The sequence below is a fragment of the Oncorhynchus clarkii genome, unplaced genomic scaffold (assembly GCF_045791955.1).
Source record: "Oncorhynchus clarkii lewisi isolate Uvic-CL-2024 unplaced genomic scaffold, UVic_Ocla_1.0 unplaced_contig_9919_pilon_pilon, whole genome shotgun sequence".
NCBI classification, from domain to species: domain Eukaryota; kingdom Metazoa; phylum Chordata; class Actinopteri; order Salmoniformes; family Salmonidae; genus Oncorhynchus; species Oncorhynchus clarkii.
The window spans coordinates 96,471-123,382 of record NW_027261006.1 but is presented as its reverse complement, the minus strand read 5'-3'; the positions used below and the strand labels follow the sequence as shown (position 1 = coordinate 123,382).

Below are 26,912 nucleotides of genomic sequence, written 5' to 3'. Positions count from 1 at the left end.
TCAGTGGTCTTGCTGAACACCTCCCTGAAGGTCATGGTACTCTGTGTGGATGGCGGAGAGTTTCGGGGCATCTTCCGGGCCCCAGGAAGACGTCCCGGTGCAGGTTGTTCTGACTTCCGACAATGGACGTAGCAGAACGGACTCCAGCCCATGATGGCACCCATAGACCAGTTGATGAGAGATTGTGTCGCCGAAGCCAGGAGATTCCCAAAACCACGGGAATCTGAGGAGACTTGATGAGCAGAAATTGAATGGTCTAACTGTGATTCTCTGACACCCGTAGGTTGATGGGAGTGGTATTGTGAGTGACCCGGCCTATGGGCTGGTTTCCCTATAGCAGAATGGGATGAAATAGGGTTGCGAGCAAGGGAAGCAGAAAGGTTCTCCGTATAGCCCACCAGAGTACTCACTCCTACCGGTGAGCCTGCTCTTTTTAAAGGACAAGAGGTTACAAAATGACCAAGTGTCCCGCAATACATACAACTCTTCGCGTTGATCCTGTATTGCCTTTCCACTGGCATCCCAGCTTTGCCTAGTTGCATAGGCTCGGGAAGCAGTGCTCAGCCATCTTCGGCGACTCTTGGGGGAGGTCAGGAAGCCTCGGATTCTCTCGGCAACGGGAGGGTTGGGGACTTCCGGGATTACTCTGAGGCCAGGTGGAATCCCTGGACGTGCGAGCAAAATCGGCCATCGATGCAGATGGTCATCGCGATGAGGGAGGCGCAATCCGTAGGTAACTCCCGAGCAGCAAGCTCGTCCTTGACCTCCTGCAGGAACATATCGAAAAGCGCTTCCTGGTTCCAAACACTCTCCTCTGCCAACTTGCAGAAATCCACAGAATAGTCTGCCACACTGCGGGAGTCCTGACGAATCTGGATTAGCTTCCAGGCAGCTTCTCTCCCGGAGAATGGGGCATCAAAAACCTTCTTCACCTTTCCCACGAACCCATAGAAACTAACGCATATGGCCGGTTGTTGTTCCCATACAGCAGTAGCCCAAGTGAGAGCCCTCTTGGACATCAGTGTGAAGAGTTAGGCTATCTTGGAGCGATCTGAGGGGAAGGAGGAGGGATGAAGCTCAAAGACGAGGGCCCACTGAGCAAGAAACGCCCGACGGGTGCTCGGCTCTCCATTGAAGCGTTCCAGGTAGAGGTAAGCGGGACTCCAGAGAAGGTGGAGTGACCGATGACACGGCGCAGCTAGCAGCTGAGTTACTGAGGGGCTGTGGGGTTACCACAGTGGTAGGCTGCCTCCCAGACAAACTGCAGAATTGCTCCAGCAAAATGTCCAACGCCCGGTCATGGAGTTCAGCCAACGTTTGGACTCCCTCCATAAGGCCACGAAGCAATTTCTCGTGCGTAACGATGGTGGCTCCTTGGGAGGAGATGGCATTGCGCAGCTGGCCCGAGTCTGCTGGGTCAGTCATGGCCAGTTCGTACTATCACGTTTCAAGGTAAGACCCAGATGCAGACAACGTTGAATTAACAATTGTTTAATAATCCATTAGGGGCAGGCAAAATACAGGTCAAGGACAAGCAGGGGTCAATAATCCAGATCGGTAGGGCAAAGGTACTGGACGGCAGGCAGACTCAGGGTAGGCAGAAAAGGTCAAACCCAGAAAACTAGAGAACAGGGACAATCAAGAGACAGGAATAGAGGGGAAAACGCTGTTAGGCTTGACGAAACAAAACAAACTGGCAACAGACAAACAGAGATCACAGGTATAAATACACAGGGGATAATGGGGAGATGGGCGACACCTGGAGGGGAGTGTACACAATCACAAAGACAGGTGAAACCGATCAGGGTGTGACACAGATCTTCATGATTGCACACATACATGATAATGTACAGTACACCTTGGTTCACTACAGGGCCACTAAAAGTGATGCTGCTGAGATAGTTAACATTCCACCTTTCTGTCTTCCTCACACACAAGTTAACCACTGCACCTAATGCCAGTTGTCATGGTCACTGGCAAGTTGTGTCACTGGATGAGTTCCAGACATTTCTCAGTAACATGTTTTTTTTTTCAATTTTGTGGCAGAATCATGTATTCTGCATTGAATAAAACACAATAAAATTAAACATCTTAATTGTTGCTTTTTTTCCTGAGCTTTCGTATATCTCCTAGATATAGGACAGACACTTGAAAACGTTTTTACTGTATTTTTTGCCATTTATGAATGTGTTATTCAATGTGTTTCTGTGGACTACAGTAATCCAAATTCAGTATTTTATCAATACATTTCTTTACATTTTTTTCATACATAAAATTACATATCAAATAGCTAAAGGACCGATTGTTATGACCATCTTAAAACGACTGCATTATGTTAGCTTAGTGACAGTTGTCAAAGCAACAGTTTAGTGTCAAAGCGGATAGACGGTAGGTTGTATGATTGTTCACTGCGTCCCTGTGACTTCTGTTGTCTCTGTTAGTGAATACATGGCTGCTGAAAGGATTCTTGATAACTGAGCCCCGCCCCCTCTCTCCTTCCACCCTGTCATAACATTGGCCATGTTCCAGGCTGACTACATTGCAAACAGAACTCACAACTTCTGGATAGGTGTTTAACATCTCAGTTAACCACATCATATGGTATAGCAATCTGATGAGCATTGGTTGCAACTCAATTGCAATATAGTCGGCCTGGAACGAGACAGCTCTCTCCTCGTTGTAGTTGATAGATTGAGCTGTACTGAGCTCTGACTTCACAGATACAGGAAACTACTAACCCTGCTACTGTTCTCCCTCCCATCTCACTCTGACCTCACAGACACAGGAAACTACTAACCCTGCTACTGTTCTCCCTCCTATCTCACTCTGACCTCACAGACACAGGAAACTACTAACCCTGCTACTGCTCTCCCTCCATCACTTTGATTTCAAAACCATAAATGTCAGTTATTTCTACAAATATGTTTTTAACTTTTAATCTTTGGTTAAAACTAAATATATTTGTAGCCACTTCTAATTATACCTGAGAACAAACATATTTTCTTCAAGTGAATTGAAATTGATATCTTTATAGCAGATGTACAGGAAGTGGATAAATAGGACAGGAGATGTCATATTGCTCAAGGCTTTTCTTTACTGGTTTTAACAAAAGCTGAAATGCACATGACAACAAATGCCAATTCCCTGGCAGAGGAAATATTAACAATATAACAAACAATGTGGGTATCATTTATAACAGGACAGATGACTAGTCGGAGAAGAAGGCAGATATTTTACATGTTTTTCTGTTAGTTTATTTGCATTGTTTGTATGTGTGTATGTGTGTGTGCAATTGATGCAAATGTGCCAGTCTGGTCGTTTCCGAGGAGAGGGTTGTGAGGTACTGCTAGTAAGTAACCCTGGTCCTGTAGTGCTGCAGGCACTTCATGTTTTTCATTTAACCTGGAAGACCAGGTGTTGAATTTAGGCAATCACTGAACTGATCAGTTAGCTAAGTAGCTCAGTGTGGTCTGTAGTTGTGAGAAAATCCTGCAGTACCTGCAGCACTACAGAAAGAGTGTTGTCTGCCAATCATCCCTTTAGCTGGTGGAGTTAAATACTGCCCTCTTCTGGCTGCTGTGCAGAATGAACCGTGCCTTTTAACTAAAGGCCTCTGGGTACATTAGTGTGTGTTTGGTTTTCAGTGGTCCTAATCTGGCACACCTGATTCAGTCTACTAATCATCAAATTGTTGACTAATTGATGCAGGTGTGCCTGTCTGGTGAACCCAGAGGAGAGTGTTGGGAAGTACTGCACCTTGTAGGCAACCGTGGTCCTGGAGGGGCCCAGGCAAATCATGTTTTGAATTTAACCTACCTGGAAGACCAGTTGTGTTGAATTTAGGCAATCACTGAACTGATCCCTACTGTGTGAGACTGGATTTGAATAACCCTAGTCTGAGCTTTCTCTGTCAATCAGGCCTTTAGCTGGTTAAGTGAAATGCTTTCCTCTTCTGGTAACTGTGAAGAATGCTCCATGTCACTGCAGCCTACCTAAACTGAAGGATCTGTCAACCATCTATTTAAAATGTTTATTTCCCCAGAATCCAACTTCTAAATAAGTGTTGCCCATTAACAGGTGTGAGACAATCATATGAATATTGATCGTCAGATCAATTAAAAAAAGGTCAATGACTAAAATATGTCCTTGATTGTTGTACTATTTGATGTTAATTGTCAACCTGCCTCTTAGGCAAACCACTTAGACCATGTCTGACATCTGTCTTGACTACTACTGACTATAACTACTGTGTTCTGATCATACTACACACTATTTAGAATGGAGCCTGGTGAGCCGGCTGGATCTCTTACATTAATTAATATTACGCTACATGGCTATCTGTCTGGTTATTACTACGCTATTTACAATGTACAGTCTAGTTAAAATGTATACAATAAGCAACAAATATTAACATACTAGGTTCACCCATACTGAGAATGTGTTTTCTACAGTCTATTCACTTATCTTATTATCAGCTGATTATCATCTGGGTCTGAAGTGACAATTCTCTTCCTCAATAGAATGTAGTGAAGAACACTAGATTAAAAACTGAAATTATTATGACGTCCTGGCATTGAAAGCATACTCAATATTAGAAATGTCACATACTATAGAACATTGTATTTTCTCATATCCATCAGCTTACTAGTTAGTATGGGGAGTTGGACTTGGCCCGTGTGTTTAGTCTTATGGTAGAATCACATACCAGACAGAAGCCTACATATAGTTCTTTCTCTCTATTAACCTATGGCCTATATTGTTCTTATATGTTATCAATGTGTGTTGGTTGTGTTTGAGTCCCTCAAACCAGTTTTTCCAGGTGAACAACATACCTAATGAAACCGACAGAATATCCCTCCCATGAAAAGGCTGCATGATATTTAGGTTTGATACTATAGCTGCATCAATCATCTTTATTTTGTCTCCTCCCACTCATCTGAGAGGCGTACGGCCAGTGACCTCACAGACAGAAAACGACTAACCCTTCTCAGTGCTCTCTCACCCAACCCTCTCACTCAGCCTCAGAGAGCTCTCAAAGTTAACGACTAACCCTTCTCAGTGCTCTCTCACCCAACCCTCTCACTCAGCCTCAGAGAGCTCTCAAAGTTAACGACTAACCCTTCTCAGTGCTCTCTCACCCAACCCTCTCACTCAGCCTCAGAGAGCTCTCAAAGTTAACGACTAACCCTTCTCAGTGCTCTCTCACCCAACCCTCTCACTCAGCCTCAGAGAGCTCTCCAAGTTAACGACTAACCCTTCTCAGTGCTCTCTCACCCAACCCTCTCACTCAGCCTCAGAGAGCTCTCAAAGTTAACGACTAACCCTTCTCAGTGCTCTCTCACCCAACCCTCTCACTCAGCCTCAGAGAGCTCTCCAAGTTAACGACTAACCCTTCTCAGTGCTCTCTCACCCAACCCTCTCACTCAACCTCAGAGAGCCCTCCAAGTTTTATTTTCTCCTCACTCTTGTTATTCTTACAACCCGTTACGAACTGACCTTAGGTTCAATTGAGTCAGTTTGTCTGATATAATACATTACAGATTAGACATGATGGGACACATGCAATCCTGTCAAGACTTGCATAGTGTGAAAGGTAATACAAGTGAAGGATTTTGTAAACCATGTAATGTGAGGCAAGCTTTAAAGCCAGTACTGACGTGTCATTTCTTTGTACAGCCATTAGGCATGACAGTCAAGAACATAAGGTGATTTTAAGGATTTTGAAAATGGTGTAATGTGAAAAAAGCTTTATCATGTTAACCACAATGTCACTCAGATGTGATGATAGTGGCTGGTTCTCTTTGGCTTCATCTCGGCAACTCAGAACCAATTATTACATGAGCACTGGCCTCTAAACAGTTACTAGTGTTGGTTGTGGGGGGTTGAGATGTTGGACTAGTGGTGGAACCAGGGACGATCATCTTTGGTAGCCCTCCCCCTCTCTCTGCAAGTCGCGTGCAACGTATGGCCGAAAAATCCCTCCCCTTCCAAAACTCAAAAGCTGCCAGGTGTACTGTAGGTAGCCGCGGTCACGGTGTACATGCCAGCAAAGGTCAAGAAAATATTACACGTGACCAAGACATGTAATCTCAACCATTTCAAAACAGTAGCAGTAAAAAAAAATATGCAACCGAGCAATCAATGCAGGTTAATACAAGCATTAACAGGGGTTGCATTCCAGGTCGAATACATTGCAGACAATGCATTGCATCAACCAATGGTTGTGTGCCACATCATCGACTGCGTAGTCGGGCAACAGATTGCTAAATGATGTGGTTAGTTGATATGTTAAAGACCTATACAGGTGTGAGATTAGGCATGCGTCTGCAATGTAGCTGACCTGGAACACAGCCAAAATCTCTACACTGTGAAGCTGGGGCAGCTGTTGTGTCAGATCAGGCTACTTCTCATTGTTAGAGGTGGTGGTAATGATCAGTAATATACAGTAGTTATCAACATAATATAGAGTATTATGTAGCCTGTATCTGATGCTCTGATGATGTTCGATTCTCCTCCACTGAAAATCAATTTGCAATTCAGATCAGTGTCTGTTCCCTTGCTCTTTAGTGTGTAGACGACTTCACACAACAGGTTATTCACTGGTGACTTTGTCTGGATTTTGGTGACTTCAAAAATCTCATATGGAGGAATTAAAACTTGTCTCTCTTCAGGAAAGGCTGAGTAAGAAGTTAGCTCAGCACCAAAGCAAGTGTGGACCTCAAAGCAAGACACATTCCCAAAGTTGGTTAAGTCGGATCTTAAAGAGCTTGTGGCGAAGGTGCCGAAACGGATCTCGTGGTTGAGAACACTCTGATCAAACTTCTTGTTGGTTCTGTGAAAGGTTTCCTTACATGTCTCTTGTCTTTCTCTAAGAATCTGAATGGCATCAGTCAGGTAGAAATACAGTGCATGGTACTTGAATGATGATGTCATATATGCAGAATGACCCTCTTGAACTGCTTTGTTAAAGTCCAGGTACATTGATTTGGAATTTGATCCTGGTATGTTTTTTGTATACAAATAGATAGCAATAGAATGCTCTGTATTCAAACTGTCTCCATGTGGTATAGCGTGTGGTTTTGCTATGTTCCAGGATGTATTGAATTGAGGATTAGTGTTTAACTCATCGAAGAGGTACATGTTTTCAACCGCCCATAACATTAAATCTCTGCACCCATCATATTTGTCATCAACAGAAGAACGGACCATGTCTAGAGGTAGAATCTCTTGCATCCCTCCATCTTGAATCCCTCCATCTTGCATCCCTCCATCTTGAATGCCTCCATTCTCAGTTTCTCCATCCTGTAACAGTGACATTATTTAGACACGTTTCCATTCATGAGACTTATGGCAAACTGTACTAAAGTTTGGAAACGCTGATCTGATGTAGGGGCAAACAATGACAATTTAATATGTAATCATTAAAAAAAAATTAAAAAATAAATACAAAAAAAGTCAAATATCTCACCTTTGAATGGGGTATGCCGAAGATTAAAACTAAGATTACCATCAAAACAAGTAGGAAAATAACAGAAAAGACGATTGTCTTCTTTTTGTGTATGTTATTGATTTCCATCTAGTGACGTTGAAGAAGGAAGTAAAAGGTTACAGTTAGTTTCAACAAGAAACCAGTGCTGTGTTCGAATACTCATACTTACATACTGTATACTACATACTTAATGAGTACATACTACATACTATAATTTAATTTTAGTATACTGTAAACGAACGGTATCCTTTCAGTAGAGTGTACTAGAGCTTTGCCTGTCTAGCGCTTTGCCTGCTGTTGCTATGCAACTTCTTGCTAGCTTGTTAGCATAGCTAACAAATGACTAGCTAGACATCTTACAACTTCATTAACAATGTCCAATGAGAACGCACAATGACTATACCACTTAACTAACCTAAGAATGACCTGAATAGTAAAGTCAGTAAATGTTGGGTAGTTAGTTAGATAGCATATAGTTAATGTGGTTTGATGTATTAGTAGCCAACTAACGTTAGGTAGCCAGCTAACATTCCGGTACATACAAGCAACTGCTGCAATGATATGCTATGCGGTTCGTAAGGCTAGCGTACCTAACAAATTGTCACCCAACATAATGTGTAACGTCATTTATTTGAAAAGTCATTACATTATTACATTGCTGAACATTTTCTTAAAATATGTCATAATTACTTAAAGCAATGCATTGGTGTCTGCTCTCATCGGACGGCATATTTTTGCCATTTTCTACAAATCTGAAAATGTTGTGAAGCCACGCCCATTTTCTGAAGAATTGCATTATGAGCCCCAAAAGCACAGAAATAGTGTCCACTGCTTGTTATACTTCCTATTTTGACTAATGTAGTACGACATCCGGGACCTGTGGCATACTAACTATATCCATACTATGACCAATAAGCAGACTACATACTAAATTTCCGTCACAAATAGTACGGTTAGTGCGGTTAGTATGAGTATTCCAACACAGCTCAGGTCCTACTGTGCCTGTTCCTGAGGCATTCATATTGAGAGGTACAATTGGAAGACCTTGAAAATAAATGAAATTACATGTGACATTTGTAATATCTGCCATCAAATGTATTTGTGCTCTCTGTTCTCGCAAGTTAGTAAATTTGAATTATCACTCACTGTTATACTGTACTCTGTGAGAGAGCAAAGTTACCACTATGATCATTCTTAAATCATTCATTTTTAGTGTATTTTGCTTGTGAAATAATCTGTAGAGAACTGGATGTACAGGCGTTGACAGAAAGAAATGTTCCATTCCTACCTGTTAGTTCAGTTCTGGTCACTCAATGTTATGGAATCCTTTTTTGTGAGGCCAAGTTCTGAGAAAAAGCTCTTAATCTTCTTCTCTCTTTTTTACCATTGTTATGTCGATACGCACAAGTTTTTTTATGGAACCACCCATGTATGACGCAGCACTGGTTTTTCTGGTCCTTGGTGACTTTAGCCCTGAGGACACCTTGCATTACAGTTCTAGCACAGGTAAAAGGGGAAACACTGTGTGTCACAAGGGATAAAAAAGGGGTAACACTGTGTGTCACAAGGGATAAAAAAGGGGTAACACTGTGTGTCACAAGGGATAAAAAAGGGGTAACACTGTGTGTCACAAGGGATAAAAAAGGGGAAACACTGTGTGTCACAAGGGATAAAAAAGGGGAAACACTGTGTGTCACAAGGGTTAAAAAAGGGGAAACACTGTGTGTCACAAGGGATAAAAAAGGGGAAACACTGTGTGTCACAAGGGATAAAAAAGGGGAAACACTGTGTGTCACAAGGGATAAAAAAGGGGTAACACTGTGTGTCACAAGGGATAAAAAAGGGGTAACACTGTGTGTCACAAGGGATAAAAAAGGGGTAACACTGTGTGTCACAAGGGATAAAAAAGGGGAAACACTGTGTGTCACAAGGGATAAAAAAGGGGAAACACTGTGTGTCACAAGGGATAAAAAAGGGGAAACACTGTGTGTCACAAGGGATAAAAAAGGGGAAACACTGTGTGTCACAAGGGGTAAAAAAGGGGAAACACTGTGTGTCACAAGGGGTAAAAACCTGAATCATCCTGTGGGGGCTTCCACACAATTTTGGACCCCCTTGTGGCCACCCTAAATGTGGATTATGAAATCATTTTTACATAACTAATTTTTGCTATCATTATTTTTTTACATCTGTTATTAGACAGTGGCAACGCGGAACACTAATTTAACCCACAGATTTTCTAGAGGGACGGCTTTAGGCGGAACACAACAGTATCGTACCACATGCATCTGCAATTTTTTTTTCTATTCAGAAGTAAGAAATTCCGCACGAAAATTAGAGTTCAAGCACAAAGAAGGAAATATAGAGGTGAGTAAAATTGTTAAAATGTTGTATTAGTATTAAATGCATTACAGAGGTGTAACGTTAGATTAGTTTATCTTAACCTGGCCGTTTGTTACTTTGTGGCAGTAGGAAAAGGGATACAATATATGATCAACTAACTCAGGGTGCTGAGTGTTTTTACTTAAACCACACTCCGTAAAAGCATTGTAATGTAAAACGGTTGGATATAAAGGGTAGTTACCTAGCAAGTCAGTTATTTTAAGTCAATTAATTAATAAGCATCATGTCCTTCTTCCAAAGAAAAGACAAGGCAGACAGTGAGACAGAGCCAGAGGTGTGGAGAGCGCAAGAGAGAGCATAGAGCCTGCAGAGAGAGAGCAGGAAGACTTGTCCATTGGAGAGACTGAGAGTGAAGGCATAGTAGAGCAGGGAAGTGAGACAGATGGAGAGACTGAGGCTGAGGTAGAGGCTAAGAGTGAGACACCAACAGAGGTTCCTCGTGCGTCCACAAGCAGTGGACCGTCAGGTTTGTGATGTTGAATAAATCTGTGGTTACTTGTAAAGCAGTGCAATTAGTCAGTTTATATGGTGTGAGTCGGTTTGAAATGAAATGAGTCGGTTTGTGATTGAAATTCATTCTTATTTAACATGCTATTGGGCTTGTGATATAGATATCATATGGATTTCAGAAGTTGCCTGGTGGCAATGGTATATCTAAAATTACCCAGATACATTTAATTATATATTTTTTTCTTTGGCAGATATCAGCAAATCCCGGGAGGAAACCACCGGTGCAGCCAATGATGAACATATACCCAAGAACTCTGATGGGAGATCGGAGGAGGAGCTTCAATGCAGCCTGGTACCATATCCATCCCTGGCTTGAATATTCCAATAAATCAGACTCTGTGTTTTGTTACGCCTGCAGGCATTTTAGCCCTCCCAAAGTCTCAGAGACTGTAATTTGATTCACAATTGGGTTTTAACAACTGGAAGAAGGCAACTTACAAAGAGGGGGGATTTGCAATTCATGCAAGAGGTCTGAGCAGCACAAACAAGCAAGGATTACATGGAGAGACTATCAGAACGCTGTACAAAGTAATGAAACACTGGTAAATGCCCTAAACAAGGAACACAACAAACAGGTTCAAGAAAAATCGGGACTATATTAAAACAATAGAAGTACTACTACTTACAGCCACACAAAACATTGCACAAAGAGGACACATAAAGGGAACTTCATGGCAATCCTAGAAATAGCTAAGCATGACACAACTGTGAAAAAAAGGTTGACTTCTATTCATAATGCAAAATATACAAGCAAAGGGATTCAGAATGAGGTTCTGAGTTGTTTGGCCGACATGGTTCGAACAAAAATGATAGAAGAAATGAAAGACAGGGAAGGTCTTTAGCATAATGGCAGACGAAACAAAAGGTGTTTAAAAAAAGGAGCAGATCTCTAGTACTCAGGTACTATTTCAGAGGAGCTGTCCATGAGAGCTTTCTCCACTTTGAATGGGCTGATTGACTAGATGCAGCAGGGCTTACTGACAAAATCATACACGTATTAGAAAGTCATGGTCTTGAATACAAAACCAACCTAGTAGGCCAAGGATATGACGGTGCTTCCGTTATGAGTGGCAAGCATTCAGGTGTCCAGGCACGAATTAAAGAACAAGCAAAGCCTTTTACATCCACTGCAGTGCACACTCTCTAAACTTAGTTATAGTGGATACAGTCAAAGCTGTCCCTGCGGTCAGACAGTTCTTCTCCTTACTAGAAAGACTTTACGTCTTCAGATCTGGGTCATATGTGCATCAAAAGTGGCTTAGCATACAAAAAGAGATGTACCCAGGTGCACCTAGAGAGCTTCAGAGACTAAGTGACACTCGCTGGTGTCATGATGTTTCCCTCTTTGGGTACAGCGAGCACCATCCCCCTCTCTCTGTCTCCTACAACCAGGCTGCTGTGGTCAGAGAGGTTGTAAATTCCTGGAGGAGATTATCTCCTCATGGCCACAGTATAGAGAGAGAGTGAGTTTCATAGAGAGAACAAAGGAATTTCTTCCACCTCACAGAACTTGAGGTCCGAACAATATTTATGTTCTGGAGAAGGTATAAAAGATCTGTGAAGAATCCAGCTACGAACTGGTCCATTTGGCACAATTTTGTGAAACTCATGGGAGACAATATGGCCACATTACCATAATGCTGTTTATACAATAGCCTCAGATATGAGGCTTACATCTAATTGTTGTTTATAAGATGAATGAGTGAAGATGATATTGTTTGTGATTTTGGACTGTTTAATGAAGGAAACCTCAATTCCCTTTGGAGTTTAACTAAATCAAAGGACCGCCCATGAGCACAGTTATGGTCTGGCGTCCTGGGACAGGCCCTTTTCTGCTCTTCTGAATAAAACCCCCACCCGGGTTTTCTATCACCAGACCAAGCATACCTCAATTACGAGATGGCTAAAGGTTGCAGACCAGCTTACCTCGATAACAAGAGGGCCAAGGTTTGAGTAGAGACCATACACCTGAGTATAAGCTAAGGTTTGAGTCGATTGCTGAATCTTTTAACCACACCACGTGGATAAACTCTTAGACTATCGATTCCGACAGAGTAAGAACAAGTCTTTGATATTAATTACTAGTCTGCAGCTAGGAATTCGGTATCATTGAACGCAAAGACCGACAACCGCCGAAACATCTATTCTATAACGACATGAATGAATGTCACTCTGAACTATCCATGCTAACCACGACAGAGAAAGAGTGACAGAGAGAGTGCGGACAAACTCTCCAACAGAAACAAACTTTTCAACAGAGATCCCGACGACACACTGAGCGTAAATATATATTGATTGCAATTGTTCCCGAATGAGTGAGCGTTCATGTGCAAAGGATTAGCATTTCAATTGTTATAATTATCAACTGTGTGTTGTCTTATCTCAGTCGACCCCCACTTCCCTTTTGTACACCAAGCTGCGATGCCAGTTTATTCCACCAGGGAAACTCCGTTATCATATCCTTGAAACTATCTACTGCTTATTTATGCATTTCTGTGAATTACTTAGTTAGTAAATAAATGATTTAAGACAATTGATGTATGGATGACTCATAGTGAAGACTGGGTTCATGCAGATAACCAACAATTTACGACGTTTGGAATGAGACTAACGTGAGGTAAAGAATACGTCATTAATCAGAAGACTAAGAGATCAGATATTAAAATATCTGAAAGTTATATTAGGAAAATTATAACTTTGTAATCCGAATCATTTCCTTGGTGCCCCGAGTTCCTAGTTAATTACAGTTACATGAATAATAAGTTTAATCACGTAATAATAATTAGAGTTATTTGATAAAGATTCATCTTCAGTTTAATGAAGCCAAAGACACGACATTGGGCATGTCGAAATATGGCTCTACATACTATTATGGATAGATTACCTGCCATTAAGCGAGTCCTGCAAGATATAGTCCAAGAACACAATGGTGACAGATCTGTTGAGGCATGAGGTCTGCTTGCACAGGTAGATTTACAATTCATTATGTGCCTTGTTACACTCCATAACGTGTTTGGAGAAGCAAAATCTCTATCAGATATGCTACAGTCTTCATCACTTGACCTGTCAAAGGCTGTTGATTTAGTGCAAACGTTGAATGACTACAGGGATGAGTCATTTTTTGATGACCTATGGAATGGAGTGTTGAACACAGCTGAGCAATGTGATACTGCAATACTCCCCCCTGCAAAACGACCAAAAAGCTAAGCTCTCAATTGAATGGAGACTGTGTACTCAGTACAGTGGGTCAGAGATCAGATTCAGAACAAGAAAAAGGCCGTTTTCGTACAACCCTTTTCTACCCTGTTTTAGATCATATATGAGCTTAACAGAAGGTTCCCTAGCAAAAACTGTGACATAATGAATGGCATCCAAACTGTAAACACTACAAGTGATGTGTTTCTCAAAGAGAAGTTCCTGTTTCCATTTGCTAGAATGTATGAATACAATATTGAGGACTTGGGGCTTGAACTACATCAGTTCAGAAGAATTTTAGAAAGGAAAATACAGAGTGGCATGCAGAGACCCTCCGGTGTAGTAGAGCTGGCATTATTCATTGAGCCGTATAAAGAAGTTTTCTTTTCGTTTTTTAAACTCTGCAAGATAGCTGTTTCAATCCCTGTCAGTACTGCTTCTTGTGAACTGAGTGTTTCTGCACTAAAGCTGGTGAAAACCTATCTCAGGACCACAATGTCAGATTAAGCAATTTAGGTGTATTAAGTATTGAGTCAAGGAGGGCAAAGGCCTGGAGTCTAGATGAATTTGCTGATCTTTTTGCAAAAAAAACACAAAAACCGGAGAATGCAGTTGATGTGACCTGATACTGAATATGTATTGCAAATTAAATTATAATGGAAATGCAAATAAATTGTTGAATGATTATGGACATGGTCTTTTGCCTGCTAATGCCTGCAATGCAGTGAAGAAAACTAGATGACAACAATAACATCTAATGTAACTGGCCCCTCTAACAGTAGAACTGGCCCCAGCTTGGCCCCCCCAATCTGAAATGGTATAGAATCGCCACTGCTCTAACTCTGTGGTCAGTGTTAGTCCACCAGTTGAGTATGGAGAACCTAGAGTATGAACAACACAGAGAATCAGTCTTACACCTTACACTGTGGTCAGTGGGGTGCTGTCCACCCATCTCTAGGTCCCCTCAGTAACAGAGTCAGTCAGACCAATCCAGACTCTCTTGTTGAGTTTGAAGAGAATCTCCTGTTGTTGAGGAAGATAAATATAAATATATACCTATTTGTTTGGTCATCTCTCTCTCTCTCTCTCTCTCTCTCTCTCTCTCTCTCTCTCTCTCGCTCTCGCTCTCGCTCTACTCTCCTTCCAGGTTTTAGTCTCAGTAGACAGGAAGTACCAACTGGATTCAAACTTCTTCCAGCCTTCAGGAGAGGTTTTTCTACAAGATGATAACATGTATTTCCTTCAATGTATCACGCTGGACACTTAATGACAGAATGCAGACATACATACAATAAGGACTGGCCACCCCTCATAGCCTGGTTCCTCTCTAGGTTTCTTCCTAGGTGTTGGCCTTTCTAGCGAGTTTTTCCTAGCCACCATGCATCTACACCTGCATTGCTTGCTGTTTGGGGTTTTAGACTGAGTTTCTGTACAGCACTTTGAGATATCAGCTGATGTACGAAGGGCTATATAAATTGATTTGATTTGATTTGATAAATACACGGGGCGCACAAAGATAACACAGGGGATGAAACCAGTCATCATCTGAACAATACAAGTGGCTTGCAAGCCTAAACATCACAGCTCAGGTACTCACACGACCAACAGACATTGTAACAATAATCAACAGCCCAATGGAAACCAAATGGCACATTTAAACATTTACAATCAGTGGGAATGGCGACCAGGTGTAAGTAATGACACAGTTCCGGAGGGATACGTGACATAGGTTTAGGCTACTACGTGATACTCAAATTTTCCCTACACACATCATGTGGTTGTTACACCCTATGAATGAAGGTTTACAATGTAGGTTTTCACAGGTCCAGTGACAGACAGTGAGACGTGGACAGACAGTGACACATTCAATACCGCCTTGCACACTCTTGCCTCCATCCAACTTATGTAGGGTGTAATCATTAGTCCAACAGTTGGAAACAAGCGTTTCTATAGGACAAATCCAGGTATGTTTATCCCCATTTCATTCCATTTGCTTTAATTTAAGAAACGTTTTTCAACAAAATCGGCTAAATGAATACACTTTTGAGCACAGTTCACTTTCTTAGCAGCCAGTTTGTAGTCCTTCTCGCATCTATGCGCCATTCTCCTCTCATCTTTTCTCTTTGTTTGTGAACTTCAATGCACAATACATCAGCTGTATGTGACCAGGTGAAAACATTCCAAGCCAAACCGTATTCTAATCGCTGCACACAGCCTACATCGTTGTCACCATATTAGCTATTGTAACGTCCTAGTCAAAATAGCTAATATAATGTGTTAGTAAAACCGCTACAATCATGCAGTAACATTACAGTCACTAAGCAGTTTAGCAGTTACACCTGCAGGCCCCTTTGGCAATGTATGAAAACAACCAAACTCTTAGCTTGACTTGAAAGAGTTCCAGTGTTGTGTTGGATAGACGTAGCCAGCTAGCTAACATAGCAGCCTTCTATTTGAGCAGGATGTTTTGAGTTGGCTAAACTAGCTAGCTTCATTTGATAGCTAAGTGAGTGAAACTGAAAAAGAAAATGACTCTCTCTCTCTTGCTTCTCCTTCATTTTTGAAGAAATGAATTTGTTAAAAACTGTTCAACTATAGTCTTTCTCTCTCTTTGAGTCAACTACTCACCACATTTTATGCACTGCAGTGCTAGCTAGCTGTAGCTTATGCTTTCAGTACTAGATTCATTCTCTGATCCTTTGTTAAGTTGGACAACATGTCAGTTCATGCTACAAGAGCTCTGATAGGTTGGAGGACATCCTCCAGAAGGTGTCATAATTTATGTGTAAGTTTATGGAAGGGGGTGAGAACCAAGAGCCTCCAAAAGGAGGTTAGCTGTCCTCCGGCTACACCATGGTGCTACCCAACATAGTGTTGCTGAGGCTACTGTTGACCTTCATTGCAAAACAATCTGTTTTAATCAATTATTTTGTGACGTGAACACATTTAGTATATATTTTGGTCTAAAAATGTTTGTTTTTTAAATCATGAAATTCAAAGAGGAGGATGGTTCTGCCCTTCCTCATCTGAGGAGCCTCCACTGATGCACAAACATCTTCCCCTTTAAAACTTCTGATTAAGATGCAGACATAGATTTCCACCATTTCATTTCACAACAACTGGTACAGGTAACTCTCTCTCTCTGGCTTCAGCTAGCCAACCCTAGCTGTGTCTAGTCCTTCTGCCTGCAACTTCCCTGCCTTCTCCCCACACATTTTATGCATCATGGTTTCTAACTTTTCTACATCTAGACGTCCATCAAATTCATACTTTTTCTCCATTTTGGGCCAAAATAAATGTTCATTTTATCCTTAGACTCCACATATCCCTCATCTCTGGTTAATTCCGGAACCTCCTTTGAGGATTTACTCCCCATTATTGGTTAACCTTTCTCATTGTTACCCACTAAGAAAATCGGAATAATCACTCATGACTTTTAGATTATTATTAGGTCTCACCCATGAATTTGTTAATCAGCTCTATCTGTAACCCAGAGATTGTAAGGCTCTAGTTTCATGAGACAGACAGAAATCAAATTAAGTTGTTTCTGTTGAATTTCGACCGATCAATATATCTATCTCTCACACAAGTAATAAACCTTTCTCCTTTGAGGATTTACTCTGATGGTTGACTAAGTTAGAATGTTATTCTAGTCACTGTTCTTAACTCTACTTGGAAACAAATTTCCCTTGGATTTTATTATTAGACACGACTCTTGAACGAATGTTTATGATTGAATTATTCAATTAACCATTTAAATTATTCTACCCATAACCCAGAGTGTATTAATAAGACCCTAGTTTCATGAAATAGTCAGAATAACCATTCTTTCTCACGTATCTATTTTATATCCCTTCATAAGAATCGACCAATTATACTTAGGTCACAATATTAACCTCTTTCAGCTAGGGGCACTATTTTTATGTTTGGAAAAATATCATTCCAAAGTAAACGGTCTATTTCTCACGCCCAGATGCTAGAATATGCATATAATTGACAGAGTAGGATAGAAAACACTCTAAAGTTTCCAAAACTGTCAAAATATTGTCTGTGAATATAACAGAGCTGATATTGCTCTGAGGAAAATCAAACCAGGAAGTGACTTCTATTTTGAAAGCTCCATGTTCCATAGCCTGCCTTCGCTCCATTTAAAGAGATATCAACCAGATTCCTGTTCCTATCACTTCCTCAAGGTGTCAACAGTCTTTCGACATAGTTTCAGGCTTTTATTTTGAAAAATCAACGAGAAAGATAACATCGCGTCAGGTGTCCGCATGAGTTTTTCTTGCGCAACAGAGCTTGGGCAGCCATTGTCTCTCCCTCTCCTACTGAAAAAGAGACAGTCGCAGTTGATATATTATCGATTATATATTTTAAAAACAACCTGAGGATTGATTATAAAAAACGTTTGACATGTTTCTGTGGACATTACGGATACTATTTGGAATTTTTGTCTGCGTTGTCGTGACCGCTCGAGCCTGTGGAATCCTGAACATAACGCGCCAAACAAACGGAGGTATTTTGGATATAAAAATAATCTTTATGGAACAAAATGAACATTTATTGTGTAACTGGGAGTCTCGTGAGTGAAAACATCCGAAGATCGAAGGTAAGCGATTCATTGGATTGCTTTTCTGATTTTCGTGACCGAGCTACTTTGATGCTAGGTGTTCATAATATTTTGTCTAGTGATCCATAAACTTTCAAACGCTTGGATTGCTTTCACTGTAAAGCACATTTTCAAAATCTGACACAACAGGTGGATTAACAAAAAGCTAAACTGTGTTTTAATAGATTGCACTTATGATTTCATATATTTTTTGAATGTGGCGCTCTGCAATTCAGCGGTTGTTGATGAGAATTATCCTGGTAACGGGATGGGTTGCGTCAAGAAGTTAAGTTAGTTTATTTGTGGTACTGGCCAGTTACCTTCAGGTGGTTACGGACCTGTTCCTACTTATCGATTTTAGTAATTACACTGTCTAGAGCAAAAACCTCTTCTTCGGATTCTTTTAGGTTAAGATATACAGTGGGGAGAAGAAGTATTTGACACACTGACAATTTTGCAGGTTTCCCTACTTACAAAGCATGTAGAGGTCTGTAATTTTTTATCATAGTTACACTTCAACTGTGAGAGACGGAATCTAAAACAAAAATCCAAAAACTCACATTGTATGATTTTTAAGTAAATAATTTGCATTTTATTGCATGACATAAGTATTTGATACATCAGAAAAGCAGAACTTAATATTTGGTTCAGAAACCTTTGTTTGCAATTACAAAGATCATACATTTCCTGTAGTTCTTGACCAGGTTTGCACACACTGCAGAAGGGATTTTGGCCCACTCCTCCATACAGACCTTCTCCAGATCCTTCAGGTTTCGTGGCTGTCGCTGGGCAATACAGACTTTCAGCTCCCTCCAAATATTTTCTGTTGGGTTCAGGTCTGGAGACTGGCTAGGCCACTCCAGGACCTTGAGCCTGTAGTTAGTACTACGTCCAACAGAGGGACACCTTTGACTCTGTCCCTGTATCTATCTAAGGGTCTGTGTGATGCTTTCTCTCCTCCTGTGGAATAGAGTAGAGCTGTAGAGTTGTATAATAGTTCATGTAGATAGATGTCATGTGGAACATTGGAATCAGTGCAGAGAGAGTTGTGTCATTAGATGTAACCAATATGTTATGGGTGGAAATATCAACTTTTTAAAATAAATCATGTGGAGGCTATTTATTCTTCTTTCATTTCCCTTAAATCTGAAACTATGGAGATATTGTCAGAACTTCTGCTTTTTCATTCTGGGTAATTCTTCAGAGTCAGCATAGATAGAACAAAGACCCCTTTGGTCATTGGTGGCCAGTCACAACACAGGGGGAAGTTTCCCCTAGGTACAGATCTAGGATCAGGTTTCCCACCCCCAATCTTAACCATTTGTGGTGGAAATTTTAAACAGACCTAAAATCAGCGTCTAGGGGCAACTTCCCCCTACAACACTGGTCACAGAGTGAGAGCCATATGGTCTCCATTTGAAGGCTATGAGTGCTGTAAACTCAGTTAGGATATATGTAGTGTACAGTGTATATGTCAATTAACAGGAACCCAATTTACTTCAGCAGATCCAAAATTGTGATCCTTTGAATTCACACATACACCATATAGCACAATATATAGTCATACAGTGTAGTTTATTATCAAACTAAGGTTGGTGCAAGTCACGTGTTGGCCAGTGTTGTGTCGATTTCACAATTTATCATCCACTGTGGTAGACTGATAAAGAGTTTCACTACCATAAATCACACAGACGCAGGACAGTGCAGGAAGAAGACACAGCTATAGATGTATATTAGAGTTCAGGTTAGAAGTAGAAGTTACTGTATTTGATCACAAGTGTGTTAAGATGTCAGAGGGAGTCTATGAAATCCCAGACGGATTTGAAGACGATGAGCCTGATACCATGAAGAACACAGACATTGATGGCCAAATATATGCCAACGTAAGAGCCTTCAAGCCCAGTCCAAGAGATGGAGTTGTTTCTTCAGGTAAGATGGCATGAACACACACACACACACACATACACACACACACGCTACACACTACACACTAAACAGGTGAGATTGCCAGTACCTAAACAAAACAGAGATCCAGACAGTCAGACACTGTAATACAAATATCCTCCTCAAATATAGACATAGTCCTATGTTTTTACAGCTTTAAAGACACTCTCTAAGATGAGCATACCATTATCAACACATGTTTTTTCTCTCTCTCTTTCCATTACATTTTCAAATGCAAATAGTATGTGGCTTCTAAAATACATCTACAGTTCTCATGGAATGACATCCATGAGTCAAAACATACATTTTTAGGAACGTGATTGGAAACTCTCTCTCTCGTTGTTTTTCTGGTAGTTTAGTAATTACTATGCTGATAAAGTCCTTCAGTATGTCCTGTAACTCGCCACTGTGTATTTCCAACCTAGTCTCAAAACATTTAGTATTATTCTGTACGTAAATCAGAGATACTCCATTTTAATATGATATATTACCTTTCATATGGTATGTATCAATTTGTGGATGCCCATCAACCATGTTGTATGATATGTTACAAATGATAATGTGTATGATATGTTACAAATTTGCAAAAACATACAATATGTTACGTACGTCCTAACCATATGAATTCTACTAACATTAGCTATCTGGTAGTAATTACTATGCTGATCGTTGGATACAGTGATACGGAGGAGAGGAAATAGGAGGAGAGGAGACCATAGGAGTAGATATGAGGAGGTGAGGAGATAGGTGGAGAAGAGATATTAATTGAGATAGAGCCTTAGTGTCAGAGACAGAGGAGGAAGAAGAAAATTAATAGAATGAGGAAGAGAGAAAAAATAAGACAAATAATCGTTCTTTTTAGATTTAGAGGAGAGTATGTAGACATACTGTAATCTCTAAAATTATTCTTCATTAGTTTTATTGGAAAAATGTCATGTGATTTTCCCAAAAAAAGTGGGCCCAATTATTAACCTATTTTTTAAATTTTATTTTACCTTTATTTAACTAGGCAAGTCAGTTAAGAACACATTCTTATTTTCAATGATGGTGTAACTGCCTTGTTCAGGGGCAGAACGACAGATTTTGTACCTTGTCGGCTCAGGGATTTGATCTTGCAACCTTTCCGGTTACTAATCCAATGTTCTAACCACTAGGCTACGCTGCCACCCCACCTATGCTCATCACTTTAATAATAAGAATAACAAAGCACAGATTAATAAATTAAGGAACAATGTTCTTTAAAACTTCTTATGGCTGCAATCCCGTTAACGGGATCAATATGACAACAGCCAGTGAAAGTGCAGGGCGCCAAATTCAAACAACAGAAATCTCATAATTAAAATTCCTCAAGCATCCAAGTATTTCACACCATTTTAAAGATACACTTCTTGTTAATCCCACCACAGTGTCCGATTTCAAAAAGGCTTTACAACGAAAGCACCACACGATTATGTTAGGTCACCGCAAAATCACAGAAAAACACAGCCATTTTTCCAGCCAACGACAGGAGTCACAAAAAGCAGAAATAGAGATAAAATTAATCACTAACCTTTGATGATCTTCATCAGATGACACTCATAGGATTTCATGTTAAACAATACTTATATGTTTTGTTCGATAAAGTTCATATTTATATCCATAAACTTCAGTTTACATTGGCGCTATATTCAGAAACGCCTCCAAAATATCCGGAGAAATTGCTGAGAGCCACATCAAATAACAGAAATACTCATCATAAACTTTGATGAAAGATACATGTTTTACATAGAATTAAAGATACACTTCTTCTTAATGCAACCGCTGTGTCAGATTTCAAAAAGCTTTACGGCAAAAGCACAATATTTTATAATCTGAGAACAGTGTTCAGCCACAAAAGGAAGCCATACAGTTACCTGTCAAATTGTGCAGTCAACAAAACTCATAAATAGCATTATAAATCTTCACTTACCTTTGCTGATCTTCGTCGGAATGCACTCCCAGGACTCCCACTTCCACAAGAAGTGTTCGTTTTGTTCGTTACGTCCAAATAGCTATTTTTGTTAGCGTGTTTGGTAAACAAATCCAAAGTCAGGAAGCGCGTTCACTAAAGCAGACAAAATGTCAAAAAGTTCTGTAACGGTCAGTAGAAACATGTCAAACGATGTATTGAATCAATCTTTATGATGTTTTTAACATAAATCTTCAATAATGTTCCAACCAGAGAATTCCATTGTCTTCAGAAGTGCAATGGAACAGAGCTCCCTCTCATGTGAACGCGCATGGTCAGAGCATGGTCAGCTCATGATAGACCTTACTCATTCCAGTCTCCTTCAGCCCCACTTCACAGTAGAAGCATCAGACAAGGTTCTACAGACTGTTGACATCGAGTGGAAGCCGTAGGAAGTGCAAACTGACCCATATCTCACTGTGTATTCAATAGGTGATGAGTTGAAAACCTACAAACCTTAGATTTGCCACTTTCTGGTTGGATTTTGTTCCTGGGTTTTTTATCCAAAACTAATAATAATATGCATATATTAGCAACTGGGACTGAGGAGCTGGCAGTTCACTCTGGGCACCTCTGGGCACCTTTTCATCCAAGCTACTCAATACTGCCCCTGCAGCAATAAGAAGTTTTAACAAGGTCTACCAGCTTCCTGATTAAATGTGATTAAATACATTAAACAGTGTTACCTGGACCCACACAGATGGCAGAACAGTACTTAGAGGAAACTCACTCACACAAAATCAATGCTAATAGCAGGTGAGAATGACTCACAACCTTCACTGTTCAAGGGACAACGTGTAGGTTACCAACGGCAACACAATGCACCAAGCAACAGTGGACCTGTCTGCTACATACCCACACACTCATCATGGTGTCTATCTGCTGTTGTGTCTCTTTCTGGAGGTTGTTGTCTTCTCAAACCACTGTACGTTCTCAGGTGTGAAGTCCTCCCTACACCTATAACACTGTACGTTTTCAGACACAGCAGACTGATAAACTAAAGCAGCTGTTTAACAGGATACAGTATATCACAGAATATACTGTCCATTGTACTGTGTGTAGATCCATAAAGTACCAAAGTATATTTTAAGGGGGCAATTAGAATTAGCCTTTATATGGAGCAGTCTGAGGATATTTATGCTACTGTAGACAGGGAGAGCTGTGGACAGGATACTGTGAACAGGAGCACAGATAAACAACCTGAATCTCAGAACACTGGTAAATACACCACAGTCATAGAGACACACATGGAAGTTTAAACTAATGGTTATTCTCCTACAACTTGCCGCATAAACAATTGTGCCTATGTTAATGTGATGCGGTTGGCCGATGCCCCATGCTCCAAGACTTCAAAAGTCAACTGAGTAAAATAAACTGTAACAAACAGATTATTAATATTAAAAAACGGAATACAATGTGTCTTCCAAATATAGGTCTTACTTCACAAGGGACGCTTTGGAATTGATATACTTATGGAAAAGGATACATAAATACTACATCTCATAAAGGAAGGTTGTTCCTTTAAGACTAGAGGTTAAATGATCTGAAATGTTCGAGTCTCTGTATTTTAGGATGTTTACTAACTGCAGAAACATTTATTTTTATGTTCAAAAAGTCCAATGCAAATCTCCACTGTGTATTTCCATCTGGTCTCATTGCATTTGTTATTATTATGTACATAAATCCGAGTCTCTCCATTTAGTGTAATATGATAGGTTTCATATGATATGTGTCAATTTGTGGATGTCCATGTGTCACGGCCGTGGAATGAAGAGGACCAAAGCGCAGCGTGGTGATCGTACATATTCCTTTTATTTAGGATGACGCCGACAAAAACAATAACCAATACAAAACAACCGTGAAGCTATGTGCCACAAACAAAGTTAACTTCCCACAAGGAAAGGAGGGAAAAGGGCTATTTAAGTATGGTTCCCAATCAGAGACAACGATAGACAGCTGTCCCTGATTGAGTACCATACCCGGCCAAAACATAGAAATACAAAACAAAAACATAGAATGCCCACCCCTAATCACACCCTGACCAAACCAAATAGAGACAGTAAAAGGTTATCTAAGGTCAGGATGTGACACCATGATCCATTTTGTATGTTACAAATGAATATTTCTATGATATTACGATTTACATTTTGTATGACGTGTTATGAATTACAATTTGTATATGTTACGAATGTCTTAAACATATGAATTCTACTACTATTAGCCAGCTGGATACCGTTAGCAAGGCTAGGGGTTAACTGTAACTGGCCACTATATTTCCTGTTAATGTGAGAAGTTGTATCTTTAACAACCACAAGTCCCCCTCAACAGGAAGAGAGATGGGGTGAGAAAACATCACTTTAAAAGTGTTATTGTGTCTAATTGATGCTATGTACAGTACCTGTGTCCACAGAGCCTGATAGCTCAGGGAAGAGATCCTTCAGAGTTGCTGCAGTGTGTCTGGGGCTGCTGTGTGTTCTACTGGCTGGGATCATAGGCCTGTCTGTCTACTGTAAGTCTTAAGTTATAATTCCTACAATTCACCAGCATTCACCTACAATTCACCAGATTATCTGTTTTATTGATACACTTTGTTGTTGTTATAACAGATGGTGGGATCTCTAAGAGCTTCTTAGCCTATAAGACCAACTCATCTGCAGAGATCAAACAGCTACTGACCAGCTACAACAACCTGACTAAAGAGAGAGACCAGATACAGACCAGATACAACACCCTGACTAAAGAGAGAGATCAACTACAGAATAGTTACAGCACCCTGACTAAAAAGAGAGACCAGCTACAGACCAGTTACAACACCATGACTAAAGAGAGAGACAAGCTACAGACTGAGAGAAATTTTCTTAGCGGGAGGCTTACCAATCTCAGTGAGTAAACCTACAGTAATAAATTATCATTAATACCACACAACTGATCATGAGTCTCTGTTCTTTCATTAAGTGTCCAGTGTGATAAATTGAAGGAAATGCGTATGTCATCAATATATTCAAACCTGTCCTGAAGGCTGGCAGAAGTTTGAATCCAGTTGGTACTTCCTGTCTACTGAGTCTAAAACCTGGAAGGAGAGCAGAAAGGACTGTCTGGAGAGAGGAGCAGACCTGGTGATGATAAACAGTGATAAGGAACAGGTGAGAGGGAGAGGGAATGGGAGAGGAAATGGGAGAGGGAATGGGTGTGCAGCGGGTAGATATGATCAAACATATACATCTGCTAATTTATCTTTCTCAACAACAGACATTTCTCTTCAACCTCAAGAAGAGAGTCTGGATTGGTCTGACTGACTCTGTTAAGGAGGGGACCTGGAAATGGGTGGACGGCACCCCACTGACCACAAGGTGAGAGATGATAACTAATCTATTAATAAGGCTCCATTCAACATGTTCCTATGCAGGTTACTGATATTGATGATAGCAGTCAACGCAGTTAACTATAAGATGTCAACATATTATTTAGTATTATGATGTTGTAACTGTGATGTCTGACTGTTTTTAACCCTGTAGCTACTGGTATTAACCATGATATCTGACGGTTTTTAACCCTTTAGGTACTGGTATTCCAAACAGCCTGATAATGCAGGTCTTAATGGGGACGAGGACTGTGCTGAGATACACAAAGACCAAAGTCCTCTAAAGGCTTGGAATGACATGTCATGTGACAGCAAACTCAACTGGATTTGTGAGAAAGCGGTTTAAAATCACCATGACAACATGCTGTAACACATACAGTAGCCTACAGTGCACAGAACTTCCTCCTCTGTCTCTGTCTCTCTCTCTCTTTGTCTCAAACTCAGGCACACAAATGTTGTATTTATTTGTATTAGTATATTAATAAAAGTCCTACTTGTTTCCTGACATTGTAGCTTCCTGTTTACCAGAGTCAACATGAAGATAGTACATCAGACTCTGCAATATGGGTCACAAAAGAGGGGAGTTAAGTTGTTATTTTCAGTGGTTCAACGAACTCCTCGACCAATCAGGTTCATTTAGAGAGAACAGAGCTGCGTCCGTTTCTGTTGTCATCTCCTCCTCACTGGTGAAGCCTACCCATCCTCAATATCCACTTGGAGCAGTTTGTAGTCTAAAATCTATTGTATGGACATTATAATGACCCATGTTTGTAGTTCTGGACCTCCTGAACATGTTGATGTATATTTGGGAGTAAACAGAGGGTCCAAATCAGCAGAAAGGTGAAAGGAAGGAGGAGTTCTGGAAACTCTCTGAATTATCTTGGGACTGTTACATATGATATTTAATATATGTTAACATCTAGTCTTTGTTCTCCACTTCCCCTCTATGATCTATATCTTCCTGGTATGATAGTGTCCTGTCCATCATCACAAATAGCAAGTCCCATTCCCTGGGCAGGAGGACTGTGTTGAGAAATACTCTGGACAAGATGAACATGTAGAGACATGAAATGGTTTATATTGTTCTGCAGAAAATGGTTTAACAATAACCACTGTAACAAATCTCTCTCATGCACACAAGTACACACACAAGTATGCAAACGTGTTATATTAGCATAGCCACAACTACCCGTGTCATTTTGTTGAGTTAACACCTACAGCAGTCATACAGACAGAGACGCACAGATGACAGATATAACTAGAAGCAGAGACTTAATGTAACATAATTCTATGTTTTATTTTGTTAACTAGGCCAGTCAATTAAGAACAAATTCTTATTTACAATGACCGCCTACCTCAGCCAAATCCTAACCGGGACGACACTGGGACAATTGTGCACCACCCTATGGGACTC

At 40.5% G+C, this 26,912-nt stretch overlaps 2 protein-coding genes across 3 annotated transcripts; one reads left to right on the top strand and one right to left on the bottom strand.

Moving 5' to 3' along the window:
* Nucleotides 1-4,892: 4,892 nt before the first annotated feature.
* On the bottom strand, nt 4,893-8,854 carry LOC139403178 (ecto-ADP-ribosyltransferase 5-like). Its single transcript, XM_071146883.1, has 4 exons — nt 8,778-8,854; nt 7,469-7,576; nt 5,429-7,302; nt 4,893-5,020 (listed from the first exon to the last, which is right to left on the bottom strand). The coding sequence occupies exons 2-3, from the start codon at nt 7,574-7,576 to the stop codon at nt 6,433-6,435; spliced, it is 978 nt and encodes a 325-aa protein (XP_071002984.1). The 5' UTR covers nt 8,778-8,854; the 3' UTR covers nt 4,893-5,020; nt 5,429-6,432.
* Nucleotides 8,855-19,832: 10,978 nt separating this feature from the next.
* Nucleotides 19,833-26,071, top strand: LOC139403180 (CD209 antigen-like protein C). Of its 2 annotated transcripts, none has more exons than XM_071146885.1 (6): nt 19,833-20,135; nt 24,533-24,646; nt 24,744-25,019; nt 25,156-25,280; nt 25,387-25,487; nt 25,697-26,071. In XM_071146885.1, the coding sequence occupies exons 1-6, from the start codon at nt 19,994-19,996 to the stop codon at nt 25,842-25,844; spliced, it is 906 nt and encodes a 301-aa protein (XP_071002986.1). In that variant the 5' UTR covers nt 19,833-19,993; the 3' UTR covers nt 25,845-26,071. The 2 variants fall into 2 exon arrangements, with proteins under 2 accessions (XP_071002986.1, XP_071002987.1); XM_071146886.1 differs by having other exon boundaries at nt 19,902-20,135; nt 24,548-24,646.
* Nucleotides 26,072-26,912: the final 841 nt, after the last annotated feature.

Coding starts and splice junctions, on each gene's coding strand:
- LOC139403178 (XM_071146883.1), bottom strand. CDS start 7,576: ATGGAAATCAATAACATACACAAAAAGAAGACAATCGTCTTTTCTGTT. Junction 7,303..7,468: donor TCGGCATACCCCATTCAAAG/GTGAGATATTTG, acceptor TCACTGTTACAG/GATGGAGAAACTGAGAATGG.
- LOC139403180 (XM_071146885.1), top strand. CDS start 19,994: ATGTCAGAGGGAGTCTATGAAATCCCAGACGGATTTGAAGACGATGAG. Junction 20,136..24,532: donor AGATGGAGTTGTTTCTTCAG/GTAAGATGGCAT, acceptor TGCTATGTACAG/TACCTGTGTCCACAGAGCCT. Junction 25,020..25,155: donor CGGGAGGCTTACCAATCTCA/GTGAGTAAACCT, acceptor CCTGTCCTGAAG/GCTGGCAGAAGTTTGAATCC.